This window comes from Podarcis raffonei, chromosome 7, assembly GCF_027172205.1.
Source record: "Podarcis raffonei isolate rPodRaf1 chromosome 7, rPodRaf1.pri, whole genome shotgun sequence".
NCBI classification, from domain to species: domain Eukaryota; kingdom Metazoa; phylum Chordata; class Lepidosauria; order Squamata; family Lacertidae; genus Podarcis; species Podarcis raffonei.
The window spans coordinates 36,736,269-36,754,521 of NC_070608.1; the positions used below are offsets into that span (position 1 = coordinate 36,736,269).

An 18,253-nucleotide genomic window follows, 5' to 3' on the forward strand; every position below is an offset into this window, starting at 1 on the left:
TACACTTCAGGTTACATACACTTCAGGTTACAGACTCCACTAACCCAGAAATAGTACCTCGGGTTAAGAACTTTGCTTCAGGATAAGAACAGAAATCGCACGGTGGCGTCGTGGCGGCAGCGGGAGGCCCCATTAGCTAAAGTGGTGCTTCAGGTTAAGAACAGTTTCAGGTTAAGAACGGACTTCCAGAACGAGTTAAGTACTTAACCTGAGGTACCACTGTATATGGCTATATCAGGGGCCAGCAAACTTTTTCAGCAGGGGGCCGGTCCACTGTCCCTCAGACCTTGTGGGGGGCTGGAATATATTTTGAAAAAAATATATGAATGAATTCCTATGCCCCACAAATAACCCAGAGATGCATTTTAAATAAAAGCACACATTCTACTCATGTAAAAATACCAGGCAGGCCCCACAAATAACCCAGAGATGCATTTTAAATAAAAGGACACATTCTACTCATGTAAAAACACGCTGATTCCCAGACCATCCGTGGGCTGGATTTAGAAGGTGCTTGGGCCGGATCCAGCCCTGGGGCCTTAGTTTGCCTACCCACGGGCTATATCATAACCCTTCAAAACTCAGTTTTAGCGTTAAAAACCGCGAGTGTAGAGGAGTCCCAGGGCTAGGGTATCTGAAGGGTGGCCTTTTTCTATGTAAAGTTGGCCAAATTTACTGATATTATTAGAAGGCCTGCTATAGCTTCCCGTTCCCTTTTGTGCTTAGGTGGGTGGCTACTAGACAAGGACTTTTCTGATGCAGCATCCCAAATTCCAAAAGAGTAATCAGGCGCAATCTCGGTTTTTTCAGGTGGAGCGGGGAAAAAATATTTTCCCGTAAGGAGCGTGCTGATTTATTATGGGTTTTACAGTGTTTGCTTGGTTTTTTTTTAGTATATTTGATGGTGCTATATTACTGTTCCTGTGTAATAGTTTTAAAATTTGTTTTGTGAATCATTTTGGAAATTCCTCTGCTAAGATAGGACAAAAATATTGCAACTCCCTCTCTGTTTCTCTTTCTAGCTCCATCTAGTTCACTGGAACTCCACAATGTACCACAACATTGATGAAGCACTGGGGAAGAAGAACGGCATAGCCATTATTGCTTTATTTGTGCAGGTAACTTTCTGCTGTCTTTGTCATAATTGTTGAATAGTGGGTAGACATGGCAGACAACACAACGATTTCTCCAAAGCAGCTCTTTATTTTGTAAGCTGGAACAGAAAGCTGAACAGCAAACAGCTCAGCCGGCCTGCTTTTATAGGCAGCCAGCTGTTAACATTGTAGCAACAACAACCCAGGGTTTCCCGCCTAAAATAACTGACGTGGACCTGAGTGAAAACTATCTACAGTATCCCCCTGCTGGCCCAGGGTGAGAACTTCAGTACATAACAATAATCATAATCATAATCATCATTAAATCTATTAGTTGCTTTTTTGCCACAGGCAGCTCATGACCATTTATCATGACTATTTCTTTTAAACGGTGTGTTCAAAAAAATGTCATAATGTGTGCAGTAGAATATTATGAAATACTAGGTTTAAGAGAAGAAAGAGAAGGGCATTCTGAACATAGTCAAACTTAGGTTATAAATTGTCCCTGGAAATGAAAATGATTGTGTGGGGGTTATTAGTGGGCTGGTGAGAAAATAACATTATTTTTTATTTTGTAGTGGGCATTAGAACAATTCTACACTTTAGAAAGATCAAAATGGATCAGATTTAATAACTTGGTTAAAGAAACTTAGGATTTGCAGTGATAATATTTCAAATAAGGACAGCTGCAAATGGACTTATTTTTTATGATATGGCAGAGCTTATCTCTTTGCAGAAGAGCATGAATATGGTTTTCAAAGTTCAGCTTTGTGGCTTATTTGAGTTTGTAGATGACATACAGCAATCAGAACAGGAATAATGCAATGAATGAATGAATGAATGAATGAATGAAGGCAGCAATTCCCATTCTGATCTGTTTTCATCTCCATCAGCACTGTTTCCATTCCACTGCACTTTGGTTTCTGCCAAATACTGTGTTAATCATCTTGCTGTCTGCTATTTAATGTAAGTTGGATGATTTGTGTAACTATTCATGTAACTTCCTTTCATTTCCACGTAAAGGAAATGCCAAAATGTTTTTTAAGTCATTAATTACGTATTGTATGTGTACTAACAAGGATGATGTGAACTACTACCAATCGCTGAAGAGACTTCTGTTCCTGACCACAGACAAACATGCAAACTGATGCCAATTTCCCTTCCTCTTTCCATTCCCCCCCAGAATTCTCCAACATTCCTAAGTGAGAATGGCGTTTTATATTAAGATATAAATTGCCAATCTAAATCCAACTTTACACAAAACATGCTGCTTATCTATTTAAATGCTTGGAATATATACAGAGAAAGAATGGTTTGATTATGTCAAAGTGAAAGGGATGTGGGCAGTGCTTTCCCCCCTAAAAAAATGTTTAGGGGTACTCTCATTTTCCTACTCATATTGAAATAATGCCCCTCAATGAGGCCAAACTTAGATTCAGAAAATGTTTAGGGGTATGCGTCCCCTGTGTCCCCCTAGAAAAAAGCACTGGATATGAGTGTAGTGGTTGTCTGAGGTTTCTGTGAAAAACAACTTCATTCCAGAAGAATTCACGAGTGTTTATTGCTTTAAGTACTAGGCAAATGCTCCTTTATGAACCATATTTGTGCACCATGACCCTAACTATGTTTATGTGGAAGTAAGCCCTACTGATTTCAATTTACTTCCAAGTAAGTATGCTGAGGATTGCAGTTTTAGCCAGAACAAATTACCTTGTACGCTGTGGAAGCAGAGTTGCCAAAGAAGACTGCACAAATCTTGTTCTAAGACTTCTATGCAGCCCAAACAGGTGGTTGGGCTACCCATCTGCCCTTCACATATTTTGAGCTTCAATTCCCATCAGCCCAAGCCAGCAAGAACACGTTGATGCTGGTTGATGGGAGTTGTAGTCTCAAATATCCAGGGGGCACCAGGTTGGTGAAGGCTGCCTTTTCATAACTAGTTGTGCCGTTTCAATATTGTATGAATGGGGTGGGGAAAGTTGTCCTTTATGTTTCAAATTGATTCTGGGTTAGGGTTTTTTTTTTTTGCTTCTATTAATTTGTCATGTTTTATAATATGATTATAAATGCCTCCAAGACTGTTTGAATGTAAAAGTGTATTGATTATGGTCTTGATGCAGAAATAGGGCCGTTAAAAATAATGGAAGCAGCTCTCAGTTCACTCGGTTTTGTATCCTAGAGGACTCTTCCATAATTGCTTCTGAAGCAGCCTTCCAATTTCAGCAGGACTAACCTTGGAGTTACTCAGAAAGTTATGTAAAATTGTTAAATAAAACTCTTTAGCTTAATAATCTCTCTCCACTTTTTCAATTCAATTTAATCAAGGGGCTCCCACCCACCCCTTTTTTCTTTTTTGCGTTGCTCAGTATTTTTATTTTAATTGAAAATGTTTCTGCACTGCATCCTTAAACTTGATGGGGAGTTGGGTGCCCTTTGCTTAATGGCCTACTAGAAGAAAGCCAACTTCACTCAGTGGATTTCATCCAGCTGTAGTTGTCCTGTTTCAGTCCCCAGCATCTCCAGGCAGGGCTAGGAGACATCTTTGCCTGAAATCCTGGGGAGCTGCTGCTGTCAGTCAGTGCTAGACAGAACTGAGCAAGATGAAGCAGTGGTGTCACTCAGTATGAGACAGTTTCCTACATTACATTGAAATATTCAAGGAATAGCTTTCTTATCAAGCAGTTGAAAAATGAGGAATATTGGTCAACACTGCACAAAATTAGAATTTCTTCTGGCCAATGAAAACAAAGGCATTCCTGGCACCACGGCTACTTTTGCCTTGACAGCCACAAAACAATGACAGATCCATTACAATTCTCGTAAATGGATTGTAATCAAGAAGCAAGCTTTTAAAGAACTTTCTGTGTACGTTTCAAAGTTGCTGTTTGTGTCTCTGTTCCCTGATAGCTGAGATTTATTTATTGCTTAAGTGGTTACTTTCGTCTGACATTTTTCTTGTTATGGCCTATGGCTTAAAACAAATCTGATGCTAAGCTGAACAGATGGCAATCTGCATTGGTACGTCTGCACTGGCAACACATGTATAAGGTTGTTTAACCACACGGATCCCTCTTGCTGGGTTGGGGTGGATGTTTTGACACTTGAAATGCTTCTAAACATGTTGTTTGAATTTGGCATCTGAAACAAATTTATCTAAAGTAACAGAAATCTTCTCTTGGCCTGACAAGAGTCCCGTGTACCCTGCAATGTTGAGATGGGAGTGTCCTCCATTTACTTTCCATGTGAATGGATCCCTTCATCCTCATGAGGGGTGAGGGATGGCTTGGTACATTTGAGTTTTCTTAGTTTCTAATTTTTATCAATCTTAAATTCAGTTCTCCACATTTGTCCAGCAAGTTGTGATTTTTTCTTTTTTAAAAATCCTGAAGGATTTCTCCTAATAACCACAGTTCTGGATGCAGTTTTGACCAACATACACATTTTTGCAAGCAATTTTCCCTAACATAATGCATTTCTGTAAGTTATTTTCACCAATGCATTCATTTTTATTTACATTTCTCCTTGATTTACACATGTTCATAAGTGTTGTTGGGTTGGAGAATTACACTGCAAAATTCTGATAAGTGCAACTGCTGACGAATGTCTTTGATATGGTTCTCGTATTTATTTATTTTTTGGAAAGTGCAAATTGGACAAATTCAGTTTTAAATGTGAACTGATTGAAGTTCTCCTCCAACCCTACTCATGAGTTATGGAAGCCCCATATGTATACAGGACCCCCCCCCATGATTGAGGTGACTGAAGGGCTGGCTTCCTGGCCTTCTCTGGATATATGGTATAAGGCAGCTTTCAGTGAAAGCATGTTGACTTCTTCAGTCACAATGAACCAGCTCTCTGTATAGACTTCTAGCTCTCAAAAACCCGAGTGAGGTGTATGGTGTTGGCATGCACATTATCCTCACGGTTCATAGCATATGGTCTTCAGCTACCTCTGTAGTAGTTAGTTACGCTAGTTGTGTAGTAGGTTATATCAGATTTGAATTGGGGCTCAAATTCTGCAATGAGGCTCCCTAAGGTGACCTTGGGCTAGTCACCTAAGGTGGTTGTGAGGATAAGATGGGGGGTGGGGAGAGTATATATATATATATATATATATATATATATATGCCACTTTGAACTTCTCAGGAAGGGCAGGATACAGTGCCAGGAGTAAAATAATTTACTCTTGCCCTCTTTGTAATGTGCAGATCCACTCAGAACAAGAGGAGCCAAAGATCTGAACTTTATCTGTGCACTTTTCAGAGCTGAGCAAACGATAACCTTGCTCTCTATGTCACACAATGATGCTTGATTATGACATGACATATGATAATTACTGAAAGATTACGGCAAAAATAGGCAAGTTGGCTTATCCTGAAGTTTGAATACCTTGGTATTTTTGTTTTTATCTTGTCTGCTCTATTTACCTTTCTGTCAATTACTTCATTCTGCATCTTTGCTTGAACTTCATGCAAAAGGTCATCCAATTTGGTAGAAATGAATAAGGAACTGACTTCACTTGTTGAGAACTTTGAAACCTGTGTTTCATCAGAGGAGGGAATACTGTGTGTTTATCTTTATTTATTGTACATTATGTTTCAGATAGGAAAAGAGCATTCAGGTCTGAAGGCTGTTACTGAAATTCTGCAAGACATCCAATATAAGGTAAAGCTGTTAATTCTGCTTTCTAAAAATGTTTTGAAATGAACTAAGTATGATAGCTGCAGGCTCCCTTTGAGTTCTCTGATTTATTAAGTAGCTTAGCTATATCCAACATAGGTGGCATCATTTTGTAAAAATATAAACACTTTAAAAGAGAGAGAGAGAGGGTTTGATAAATAATTTATCTTATAATTTGGTATTTTTATTAGATAGTCAATTGTTTCAAAATCTGCTCTCTCTTAAAAACTAGAGAGACAAGACTGATTTCTGTTAAATTTTCAGGGAAAGTCCAAGACAATACCGTGTTTTAATCCCAACACATTATTACCAGGTAAGTGCTTATTTGTATGCCACAAAACCATGCATGCACAAAAGACTATAGAGGCCAAGAGTGGTGCTGCCAGTGCCTGCAGCCGGACCCTGAAAGCTTTGATAGAGGCAAACCCATGGCTGTACCATGGCTGCTCTAGTCATGTTTCCTCTTTAGAAGGTAGTTACCTGGCCATGGAATGCACCTTGCACAATGATGGCAGCAAGTGAGGAGCACAGGCTGACCCTCATATTTGACCTGCTCAGTCTGCCTGGATTTGGGGAAATCTGGGCTTTACTGAGGAAAGCCCTCATTATGGTGTTGTGCAGAGAGACACATAAACTGAGAAGGGGCATGCTAGTGAAAGCCCTTGCTGGTAGCCCATGACGAGAGGAGAGTATCCCATGCCAGAGGGGATTGCAGCCCATCTTAGACCCTTCTTGGGAAAAGCATTCAGATGCAGTTTGCTGCAGTCTGACGTTCCATTCAACATCTCTTTGCAGGGATGTAGTTTGGGGATGAAGTGCCTGCAGCTAAGACTTGTTTTCCAACATGCTCCCCGCCGGCTGCACCTGGCACAGCTCTAGACTGAAGATAGGATCGTGCCCTCGATCTTAAAAAGAAAGATGGAGCATAATGGCAGGTTTTCAAACCAATCTCCTCCATTTAATTTCAGACCCCCTGCTACGAGATTACTGGGTGTACGAAGGCTCTCTCACGGTTCCCCCCTGCAGCGAAGGTGTTACATGGATCTTATTTAGATATCCTTTAACTGTATCCCAACTTCAGGTAATGGCTGTGCTTATAATGACCTTAGAATGTAATTCCCAGCGAAAGGTTATAGCGTGCAAAATATATTGCAGGGCAGGATACCTGCTTCATCTTGAAGATCTCATTAGATCAGTTGGAGCATGGCTTTTAAAATAAAGGTTAAATCTTTTGTGTCACTGAAAGCAATAGAAAGGTCAGAAATGGAAAAAAGAACTCTGTTGACTTTTATCCTATGCGCCATATATATATATATATATATATATATATATATATATATATATGGAAAAGACAAAAAAAGATCACAGAGTAAAAAAGAAATGTAGTCCCTTGTTATTGTCTGCCTTTAAATAATTACTGCTAGTTGTTTGAACAAAGGCACACAATAGCTCTGTTTGTGCAGTGAGGGTTCCTGTGGGTACTGAACATGCCCGCCTGCTTATGTCTGACCGCCCCCCCGCAGACACAGGGCTCCTGTTCTATTGGGGATGCATTATGCAACATAGTATTGACAAAATAACAGTGCATTAGTGGTAGATTCCTTCAGCTTTACTTTGTTCTTCAACACTTCCGCAATGCTACCACGTTAATGGTATCCAGAGGGGCTGTAGCGCAACAAAACCAAAATTAAACCAGGATATTTGTGGTATAAAAAGCTATGGGATTTCAGCAGGGTGCTACAAGAGATGTGCTAATGTGAAACAAAGCAATGTAACCACCCCAAAATCTTTGCTGGCATGTGTGTGTGTGTGAGAGTGCTTCTACATTAAGCATTTAACTTCCAAGGGTATCCTGCAACCTGCTGCACTTTGGGTGGATGCAGCAGAGGCCCCCACGGGGTGGCCAGTGTGGTCACTGGACTAAGGGGACTAGGCTAGTCCCCTAAAGACTCTCCTCCCTGGAAGAGAGGGGAGTGGTTGTGGGCGGGAGCCCGAGCTCCGCCCCTGGCCGGGGGCCTTAGCCCCCGCCCCTCCTCACCTGGCTGGCGCCCACGCCCACCGGAGGCAGCCATCCAGGTGTCTCCGGGGGGCGTGTTTAGCAGCTAATGCTGCGGGGCCAGCTCCGCCTCCTCCTCAGTCGTCGTCGTCCCGCAGCGAGTCACCCACCCTCCACTCCCATTTAGCTCAGGGTCTAGGTTTTTGGCCTTGCTATGGACCTTAGGTTGGTCGCCCCGGTTGTCTGGGGGGCCTGGTAGGAATTTTTCCATTTGGCATTAGGCTTTTGGTTTTTTCGCCTACCTCGTAGCAATCGTCACAACTTTTGTGGTATTGGTGGGTAGGTTAGGCATTGGATTCATGTGTGTCAAGGGGTAGGTGTGGCCATCGCCTATGCTATCTACCGTGGGTTATTCCGTTAAAGGAATCTGGCGGTCGTGTATTCCGTCTGATGCCTGCTTGGCAGGAGGCCATGGCACGACCCTCGGTGACATCAGGGGTGAGCCTATAGTTGGATTAGCATCAACAGGCTCCACCTACTGTTGAATAAACCCACCTCCTATAGTCATCCAATGCCTAAGCCAATACCTTTTCACTGCTGTAATCAATAAAGTTGTGGCCTTTTCTTGCCCATTAACCTTATATCACGTGTCCTTGTGTGTTTATTTCACATAGCGGGGGTCGGGCCCTCGATCCACAAATGTTCCTCTGGTGTCTCCTTCCCAAAGCCCGGGAAGCTTCTGCCCGGCTTAGGGAGGCAGGCACAAGTCTCTGATAGGTCCAAGAGCTGTCCTGCCATCTTCCCAAAGCCCATCTGGCTTTTGGAAGGAGGCAGGGGGGTTCAGTCATCCTGTCAGAGCCCTGGCAGCTCCTTCACAAAGCCTGGGAAGCTTCTGCCTGGCTTAGGGAGGGAGGCACGATGCTCACGTGCACGACGTCAGGACGTCACAACATCCCACACATGACACTGACCCCCCATGCCCCTTGCAAGCTGGCACCTCTGGTCCTAACTGTTCCCCTATGAAAAATTTCACCGCATGCCACTGGTGGTGGAGTCACCTCATCAGAAGAACCCAGTGAAGGGGCACCTCTGCCAGATCCTCTCCCTGCTAACCACCTTAGGATTTCTCTGCCCATTTATGTTCTGTTATGGTTGTCCAGAGTAAACAGTTGTTAAGTATATCTGTTATTCACTTCTCTGACTGAAGTAAGGACTGAGAAGTGCTTCCCACTGAATGATGTTGACTCTCTCCCTTATCAAAAACATCATTAAAATAAAGCTTTTGTTACAAGTGTGAGGCACTCTATTCAACATACATTTATTTGAAGGTCTCCTAGTACTACTCAGAAGTACTGCAACTGTGATGGGGCTTTTTTCTCATCTCATTTTTGTTTGCTTTACCTCCCCAAGACTCCAAAGATTGAAACTTTTGAAGTGTGTTGGAGAAATCACTTTTTCCTAAACTGCAATGACATCAAACTATCTTAGTGAAGTTTCAGTTCAGGTTTCATTTGAAGCATGTTACCTCTCTGTAAGATACTCAAGATCTTACAGTTCTTCTATAAGATACTTACGTTTTCAGGGAAACTTATTTTTTTTCTTAATCCACTTAAATAGACATAAAATCAATGAACATCTTCACAATCTGAACTTTTCCTTTTAAGTATCTCCCAAGAACCTCCATCATCTTCCTTCCTTTCATCTCTTCTATGAAAGCTGCTCCATTCTGCCTTTCAAAGCTAAAAAGAAACAATATGGATTTCAAAAGCACTAGTCTGAGGAACAATAATCTTAGCAACCCAAGCTGTTCATCAAATAAACAAGCGTATTGAAAGAAGTCAGTTTTGAAGTAGATGGCAACCATAATTATAGTTATCTTCTGAAATGTCATTGTCCTTGCACTGTACCGATGTGAAGATAAATCTTGAGTTGAATCTGATCCTACACTGACTTGCACACAGAGAAGCCTCCTGTCCCCATTCTTAAACCTTGGCAATATTTTCTATGAGGAGTAAAATTTGTCATCTGGGTAAGGGCAAGAATAGATTGTTGTTGTTGTTGTTGTTTTTAAAGCATGGGGGTGTGAACGTACCTCCTGTGGAATATATGATACACCTAATGCAAATGCTATCTATTTTAGGGGTGATTTCCCCCCTTAACTTTGGGTTCAGAAAAATAGGGGTTGTCTTATATGTGGGGACTTCTTATACATGGAAAAATACGGTACAGTCGTACCTTGGTTATCAAACAGAATCCATTCCGGAAGTCCATTCGACTTCCGAAAACGTTTGACAACCAAGGCGCAGTTTCCGATTGGGGCAGGAGCTTCATGTATTCAATCAGAAGCTGCAGAAGCTGCATTAGACATTCGGGTTCCAAAGAACGTTCACAGACTGGAACACTCGCTTCCGGGTTTGCAGCGTTCAGGAGCCAAAATGTTCGAGTTGCAAGGCGTTCGAGATCCAAGGTACGCCTGTACTTGCTTAGCATATAACCCACATTTTCATAAAAATATATCAAGAAGGTGTAAACCTAATAAGAATAAAATCAGAAAAAACTACATTAAAATATAATTGAAAACATTAATAAGAACCAAGTGGTTAAAAAGAGAAAATTCATATTGCAGAGGTTTGTCTAAGCAATATATATTTAACATCTCAGCTATTGTGTGGATCCCAAAGCAAATGGCTCATTATGTAGTGGGAGCTTTGGGAGAAAGAAGCTTAAGGAAGAGCTTAGTAGCAAATCACATGCTTTGTATGCCAAAAGTGCCAGGTTCATTTCCTGGCTTTCCAAGCAAAGTGTGGAAGGGAAGCACTTCTGAAGCCCTGGCAAGCTGCTGCTCATCAATGTAAAGAAGTTGTTGTTGTTGTTGCTTCTATACAACCTGGCTTCCCATAGGAACCCAGGGCAGTGAACATCATAAAAACAATCCATGAAAATGTGTTACAATACCACAAAAAAACAACAACAACCCATATGCTAAAAGAATACCACCAGCTGAAATTGCAGTCAACACTCATGTCTCAAAGGCCCAGGAGAACTGATATGCTTTTCATTTGTGTTTAAAAGTCTGTATGGAGACAGACGTACCTTCCCAGGGAGGGAGTTCCACAAGCTGGGCATTATCACAAAGAATGCCCTGTCAAAATGCGGAAAGGCAACTTGTGGGATCTACTTTGGTGTTTTTTTAGAACCCTGAGATCTGCCAACCACAGTCTGGTGCAAAAGACACAAGGCACTTAAAGAATTCTGGGCCTAGGAATTTGTACCAGCACTGAACTGGTGTCACAGTCCTTCCATATTAAAACTCACTTGTAAACAAAACCCTGTTTTCTGTGGGATTTGGAGTAGGAATGTGTAGGGATTATAATAAAATTCCTGATTTTATAAGGTTTTCTAAAAAAAAAAAAAAGGCCATAGCACAAATAGTAGAATGGTGGGATATAGTTTAGAGAGAGAGAAAAATAAACAGTATTAACATTTCCTTACAATGGAGCAGATGTATAAAACAACAACTGTTTTCTTGTTTTTATTAGATAGAAGAGTTTCGACGACTGAGGACACATGTTAAAGGGGCAGAACTGCTAGAAGGCAGCGATGGAACACTAGGAGATAACTTTAGACCCACACAGCCACTAAGTGACAGAGTCATAAGGGCTGCCTTCCAGTAGCAAAGACAAATAATGAAAATAATCATAATGTAGGTAAGTAAAAACAAAATAGAAAGGGACATGTGGGAGTGGAGACCAAATGCAAAGGGGGCAGAACTCTTTAAGGTTTGTGTCCAACTTAGATTTTGGGCAGGTGTAGTTTGCTTCCATCCTTACAGGACAAGCTGCACCTGTCAAAATTCACTCTTCCACACAACTGTTGAAGGCCTACAGATAGAGGAGTGCTGTCTCCCTTATCATGAGCAGAGATGATAAGAGTCATGCATGTCATAGAAATAGCAGTGTTTCTTGCATTGGCACTCAGTTAAATGTGAGTCCCACATCTGAAAACTTTGCAGATGACTGCATAAGCCAAGGAACCACTGCCCTCTCTTCCTGAATTTTTGCTTGTTCTCCCGTTGTGTGCCTGCCCTTCACCATATTGGAATTTCAATTATATAGTACTCTTCTGCAGTTCCACAATATAATTACTTTGTTTTTGGAAGGAGTGATTTCAAATGCATCTGGATTCCTGCACAGAGATTACTTGAGGGGGAAGTCACAGACATACTCATGTAAATTTTATTTGTGAGAGAATGAATAATGTCCTAAGGCCACTGCCGGTAATTCAAATATCAGTAGCACCAAAGTTATTTGAGAAGATGACTTTGAATTTTAAGCATGCAAGAGTTACTTCTAAAAAAATATTGATCTGAAATGTCAAAGCTCTTTCAATACACTTAACAACATCTAAAAATAATTCTTGGGAACAGCTTTGTCAACCTGCCCCTAACTTATAAGGTAATACTTAGATCCAAAACAATATAAGTGGGTATTCACTGGAAGGTTGAGCCAATTAAATAATTTAGGAATTTAGAATCAAAAGAATATGTTTTGCCACACATTATTTTATCCCACGCAGCAATTTAGTATCCTTCAGATCCTGTTAATCCTTGGTTCCCTTCATCCCAGACTGACCACAATAAGCACCACATTGACAGGCGCATTGTGGCTTCCTAAACCAGCTTCCCAAACCAGGTAGAGATTAAATAATACAGGACACAGGTGTGGGTGAAAACAGGCCACAATATTTATTGACCAAAGTGAGGTAAATGGGGGTTGGCATGGCACTGGGTCCGGATTCATTAACCCCCTAAGATCTGAAGCTGGGGAATGCTGTGCGAGTTGACTAGCATACAGGGGCCCAATGTGGTGCACATCAAGTGACTGGAATCCTGCTGGTAACCTGAGATGAATGGCACTGGCTTTAGCCTACACAGAGCTCAGGTGGGGAGCTGGTGTGCTCAACTCAAGACCACTTAAGAGGGCCTTGAGATCCTACTCAATGCCATTTAAGCCCAAATTATGACTAACAGCTATGTAGACGATGCCTAACAGTCATCTGCTATCCACTGAAAGAAAGGGGAAAACCTCTTAACTGAAGGCTAATTATGGTTGAAGAGTAAGATTACTTTTCAGCTCTGCAAAGTACCAGCCACTCAATGCCTCAATGGAAGACTTAAAACCGAAGGCCAGTGTGTGTGTGGGGGGGGCTAGGAAAACCCACCTCCAGCCACAAGGTGAGAGAGGACTAGAATGGCCCCAAGATCTCGCTGGGCCATGCAAGAGGAGGAAGCCCCACAAGATCCCAGGGAGTATTGGTCCTTCCCCTGGCCATGGCTGTGTCACAATGCTGAGAAACTGGTAAAAAGTGTGCACCAATAGTAATCAATACAATATTAAAGTATTCATGTTGTGTCATGGCTGAGCTCTTCATAGTGATCTTGAGTTAGGGGATCCTGCCCTGGGGATCCTGTGTCCCCTAGACTTACCTAAACAGATCAGTGGGCAGTACACCCCAAAGGCAGCACTTTCGAGGAGGACATGCTGCTGCACTCTGTTCTCAAGAGCAGTCAACCAGATCTTTCCAACAAGGATTCTGAATCAACACACCGACTCACCTATTACTGTTTGTTCCCCTGTAGGCTCTCCAGTAAAGATGACTGGATGTGGAACATTAGGCCATTCATCAATGTCACAGAGCTAGGATGCAATCTGGAACACACTGTTCCTTTCAACCTCAGCTTAGACAGCCTTCAGATTGCACTGAACTCTGATGAATTTTATCCTTTATCGGAGTAACATCTGTTACTTGTGAAGCTGTTCTAAGTTTGGCAGACCTTTGGTACCCTTCTACACTACCTGCTCAGTTCCAATTACAAATTTCCACCAGCTGCTGGTAATCTCAAGCACCTGAGTCAGTCGTCCATGGCCTAGCGCAGGATCTAGAAGTTGTCCACTGCATCTGGAATAGGACATCTTGTGCCTGGTTGAATACATGATTATTACTGGAGGAGAGCTGAAGGAAAATGTATCTTGGAATCTGTTCCATATAGGAAAAGTCCAAGTAGTTATTGTATCCTTCTCAAGTGTTGTTTCATTTATGTTACTGTCTGTTTTACGTCTGCAATCAAAGAATGGAAGAATAGACCTGAAGGTAATTTGAGGCATCTACAAGGCGTCACTACACCCCAGAAAAACATTTGCCATTTTTTTGTCACACATAGCTAACCCATTCTAGGGCCCATCTGCACTATACATTTAAAGCAGTACTGTACCACTTTATGGCTTTCCCCAAAGACTCCTCGAAACTGTAAGGTTGCTAAGGGTTCTAAGAGTTGCTAGGAAACCCCTATTCCCCTCAGAGAGCAACAATCCCCAGAAGTCCCTGGGGAAGAGGGGTTCATTGTTACTGTATTTTTCCATGTATAACACAACCCCATGTATAAGACTATTTTTGGGAGCCCAAAATTTAAAAAATTAAAAATTAAGGAAGTTATTGAATATAAGATGAACCCCAATCTATTACTAAAAATTTTAAGAAAAAAGGTTGTCTTATACATGGAAAAATACAGTAAACCACTCTGAAATTTCAGCTCTTTGTGGGGAATGGGAATCTCCAACAACTCTCACCATCCGTAATAAACTACAGCCATGACTGTTTAGGTGGTATAATACATCTTTTAAAGTATTTTGCATATGGGACCCTAACATCCTCTTGAAAATAAGAGTTGAAAAGTGCATAGTAAAACCTGTGTAATGCTGGTAAATATATGACTCCCTCTGTATCCTACACATTTTGAAGTGATTTACGATTCATATGCTTTGATAAACAATTATACATGATACAGTATATCCCTGTGAAATAAGATTGAATTAAATAAGTTGATTTCTGCTGGCTTGATGTTTTCTAAGAGTCCTTGATGTTTCGAGTCGTTATGTATTTATTCTATCCTGATTACTAGAAAGCCTTTGTGGATTTCTGAGCCATACTAAGGAGTGGCCTGAGGGAGAGAAATATAACGTTTTAGAATTCTGTCCTTTTCCAGTATGTAAACTCAGTAGCTGGAATGGTCTTCCATAAGTCATTCTTCTCTCTTTCCTGTTTTTTATTTAATAATGTAAACATAAGCCTATTTGAAAATATGAATATTAATTTATTGAAAGTAATGAAGAAATAACAATGAGGGAAAGTCAGTATTTCTTTATTTTTGGAATCTAGAGATCAGACAGTCTCTACCAAAGGGATCAGATGTGCTCCTGCCAATATGAAGAGGTCTGACGGGAAAGATAAGAGACAGAGAATAAAGGATTCTCTAACACGAAGAAGAGAAAAATGGGACTTAGGAAGTAACAAATCTCACTCTCAGAATATTGAAAAAACATGAGCCCCTTTGAACTTGCTTCAGTGTAATCTGTCCACAATATGTATTAGTACTAATTATTTGAAATATTGTTTACTGATCAGCATGCACTATAGCAAGAAGAGTATGCATCTCTATGTCAACCAAATCATAATTACATTTAAACAGCATTGCAAATGATGAGGACTGTCTTTCCCTCGATTAAACTTATTAATAACAAATGATACATTTCATTGGTTTTCCAGAAAATTCCTGGGTTTTCAGCCAATAGTTTCACAATTACATTTTTGGAAGCTGTAGAATAATCTCCAGTTAAAAGTAAAACAGACAATATATGTAATGTATTGATGGAAACCTGAGCTTCCAATATTCTGTAAGCTTTTTCTGATAGGGTTATGCTAATGTCTAATTCAATGAATGTCATTCAAGTCAGGACATCACACAGGCCTTTAATATTTATTTATTGTATGTATATGTTACCTTTTCTCTAAAGGTGCATACATACACAGTTTTCTTCCCCTTCTGTTATATTCTCACAACAACCTTTTGAGGTATTTACAAAGAAAGAACAGAGCAGGCCTAATATCACCCAGGAGTGGGAATTTGAACCCGGGTCTTCTCTGTCCTAGTCCAACACTCTAATCATTGCACCACACTGGTTCTCATCAAATATAACATGTGCTATAATATAGGTGGAACATAAATAAACAAACCAACAAAAATAAATAACATGAATATATGAAAAAGGGATATAAATCCATATCCAAAATCAACACCTATTGTCGGGATGTGTTCATTTGATAATTTCCAATAAAACTTTTTCCTAAAGCATTTCTAATTTTCATATTAAGATTTGTTTTTATATCGAGACTTTTACCTTTAAGGAAAACTATAGGTCACACATTTCTTTTCAATTAACCTAATTTATAATTAACACGAAAAGCTGTTGGTGTCGCCTCCTGTTCAACACAGCTATAATAAATGCAATAAAACACGCTTTCACGTGGTTCCTTATAGTTATGTTTCATTTCTTTAATACAGTGGGTATATTTCACATGCTGGTACAGCTTAATTTCATTTCTGAACGAATATTCTGCTTGAACAAGTGAAAAGGGTATAATGTGTAAATTCAATTAAAGAGTAATTAGCTACTCAATCACTCTTACATCACACTTGGGACTGGCTAAGAAAGAAAAAAGCCACTGTTCACAAGTATATGGGAGAGCAGTGTGTTAATTAGTTTAGTGCTAATTGAAGCTGAGAAAGTATGTGACTGCCATGAGATAGATTTTAGCAAAAGCTGTCATAACAACAGTGCTTCAGTTTATTTCTGCATATTGTAACATGGAACTTTCACAGTAAGCCACAGCCCAAATTAAACTATGTGTTTTCATCTTCTCTGAGGAGTGCTTGCTTGGTGTGTGTGTGTGTGTGTGTGTGTGTGTGTGTAAACTGTGCTCACTTAAATCAGTACTGTACTAATTTTCTCATTTAGTCAATAGCCAAACAATGAGCCAAAGATTCCTGTAATTGTATCATTCTATTATTTACAAGAGATGAGCCTGATTCACTGAAGGTGACTTGTGATTTATGCAACTGAGATCCAACACAGCTCAGAATTTTAACTTCTATTAATATGACCCTTAATACAGTACATTCTTATTATTTATTAGACTTATTAGCTGCCTGTTATCTAAAAGGTTTCAAAGCAACTTGTAATATACCATGGCGAGGGGGAATAATATATAATATCAACATTTTCATGCAACACCAACAATTCATTCACAAACACCACATATCTACCCCCTATAACAGTCACACGAAGCTTTGGAAGCTAACAGCAGAACAATACCAGCTTAGTCCCTCAAAGGCCTGGGAAGTGGTTAAATGGTTCTTTATCTCATTGTTTGACTGGTAATTCTTCGAGGACCGCAGGTGTGATTCTGCTTGACTTAGTCAAGTGCCTAGCAATGGCCTGTGATGCAATCACCTATTTGGCTACATGGGTAGAGGGAAAAAATTGCTCACACTGAAAGGTGGTTTGCACTTTCAAAGCAAATTTTGCCAATCATCTGTTGAGTGGCTACATAGGTGCAGTTGCACCCAGTTGTACCTTGTCAAAATATTATAGTATATACTTGTTTTAGACATTGTAATGGAAAACTGATACATGAGTCACTTAGCTGGGGAAACCCAGCCAGATGGGCGGGGTATAAATAATAAAATAATTATTATTATTATTATTATTATTATTATTATTATTATTATTATAGCTGAAGGGCTGCTAGGAAAGTCTGAAGCCAGTATGTAAACTATGCCAAAACGGATATATTCTCAATATTCTAGCTCAGGGCCTGGCAAAAGTACTAACAGCTGATTATTCAGAGCATGGAAAAGACTGCGATAGTAATATGGAAAATACAATGTAAGTTTGATATAGAAGAATAATTTATAAACCTAAGAGCTTGATCCAGTCCATGTCCTACAGGTGTAGGGAGGAAGAAATCAACAGTAGGGGAATATCGCACATGGAAAAGCTACAAGCACGAGTGGGAAGTAATTGGTTAGTGATGGATCATTCTGTAGGTTTGGATATAACACAGGACACTGGAGGTTATAATTAGAGGCTAGCAGAAAAAAGCAAAACCAGACTTCTCATCATGGAAGCAATCACGAACTTCTAGAATGTGAGCTACTGAAGAGATCCTGTAAGGTATAGAGAAGAACTGGGGACAGCTCACACTCCAAAGGTGGGGCAACAACCATCAGACATACTCAAATTAATACTTGTGAGATGCTCAGGAAAAAGAGTTTAGGCAATCAGCGAGCTCACAGGTGACCTTGAAGGCAGTGCAAGCAAGTGTGAAACATCTATTCAGTAAAAGCGAGAGCTGCAGTAAAAGTCAGTGAACAACAAACATCTTCACAGTTCTGATGATAAAAAATAGCAATTAGCAAAAACTCTGTGCAAGACTGAAAATAAAAGACATCAGTTGACAAGACATCTGTGGAAATCTGACTACATGCGCAAAATGCAAGGCTGCTTTCTCCATAATGCTAATTAACCATTCCATAATCATTAGAGTTTGGTGCAGCTTTCCAATTATAAGCTAGGATGGTTTTGTG

The 18,253-nt window shown here is 40.3% G+C and overlaps 1 protein-coding gene across 3 annotated transcripts in view; it reads left to right on the forward strand.

Annotated features, from left to right (window-relative positions):
- Positions 1 to 16,136, forward strand: part of CA8 (carbonic anhydrase 8) — a 42,670-nt gene extending 26,534 nt beyond the window's left edge. The window contains exons 4-9 of one of the 3 annotated variants that reach the window (XM_053396069.1): positions 1,023 to 1,118; positions 5,697 to 5,759; positions 6,039 to 6,087; positions 6,743 to 6,855; positions 11,310 to 11,477; positions 14,986 to 16,136. In XM_053396069.1, coding sequence (XP_053252044.1) covers positions 1,023 to 1,118; positions 5,697 to 5,759; positions 6,039 to 6,087; positions 6,743 to 6,855; positions 11,310 to 11,444 — 456 coding nt within the window. In that variant the 3' untranslated portion in view covers positions 11,445 to 11,477; positions 14,986 to 16,136. Of the gene's footprint in view, positions 1 to 1,022; positions 1,119 to 5,696; positions 5,760 to 6,038; positions 6,088 to 6,742; positions 6,856 to 11,309; positions 11,478 to 13,408; positions 13,508 to 14,985 lie in introns of those variants that run through there. The other 2 variants (XM_053396068.1, XM_053396070.1) reach the window with 2 other exon arrangements.
- The last annotated feature ends 2,117 nt before the right edge of the window (positions 16,137 to 18,253 follow it).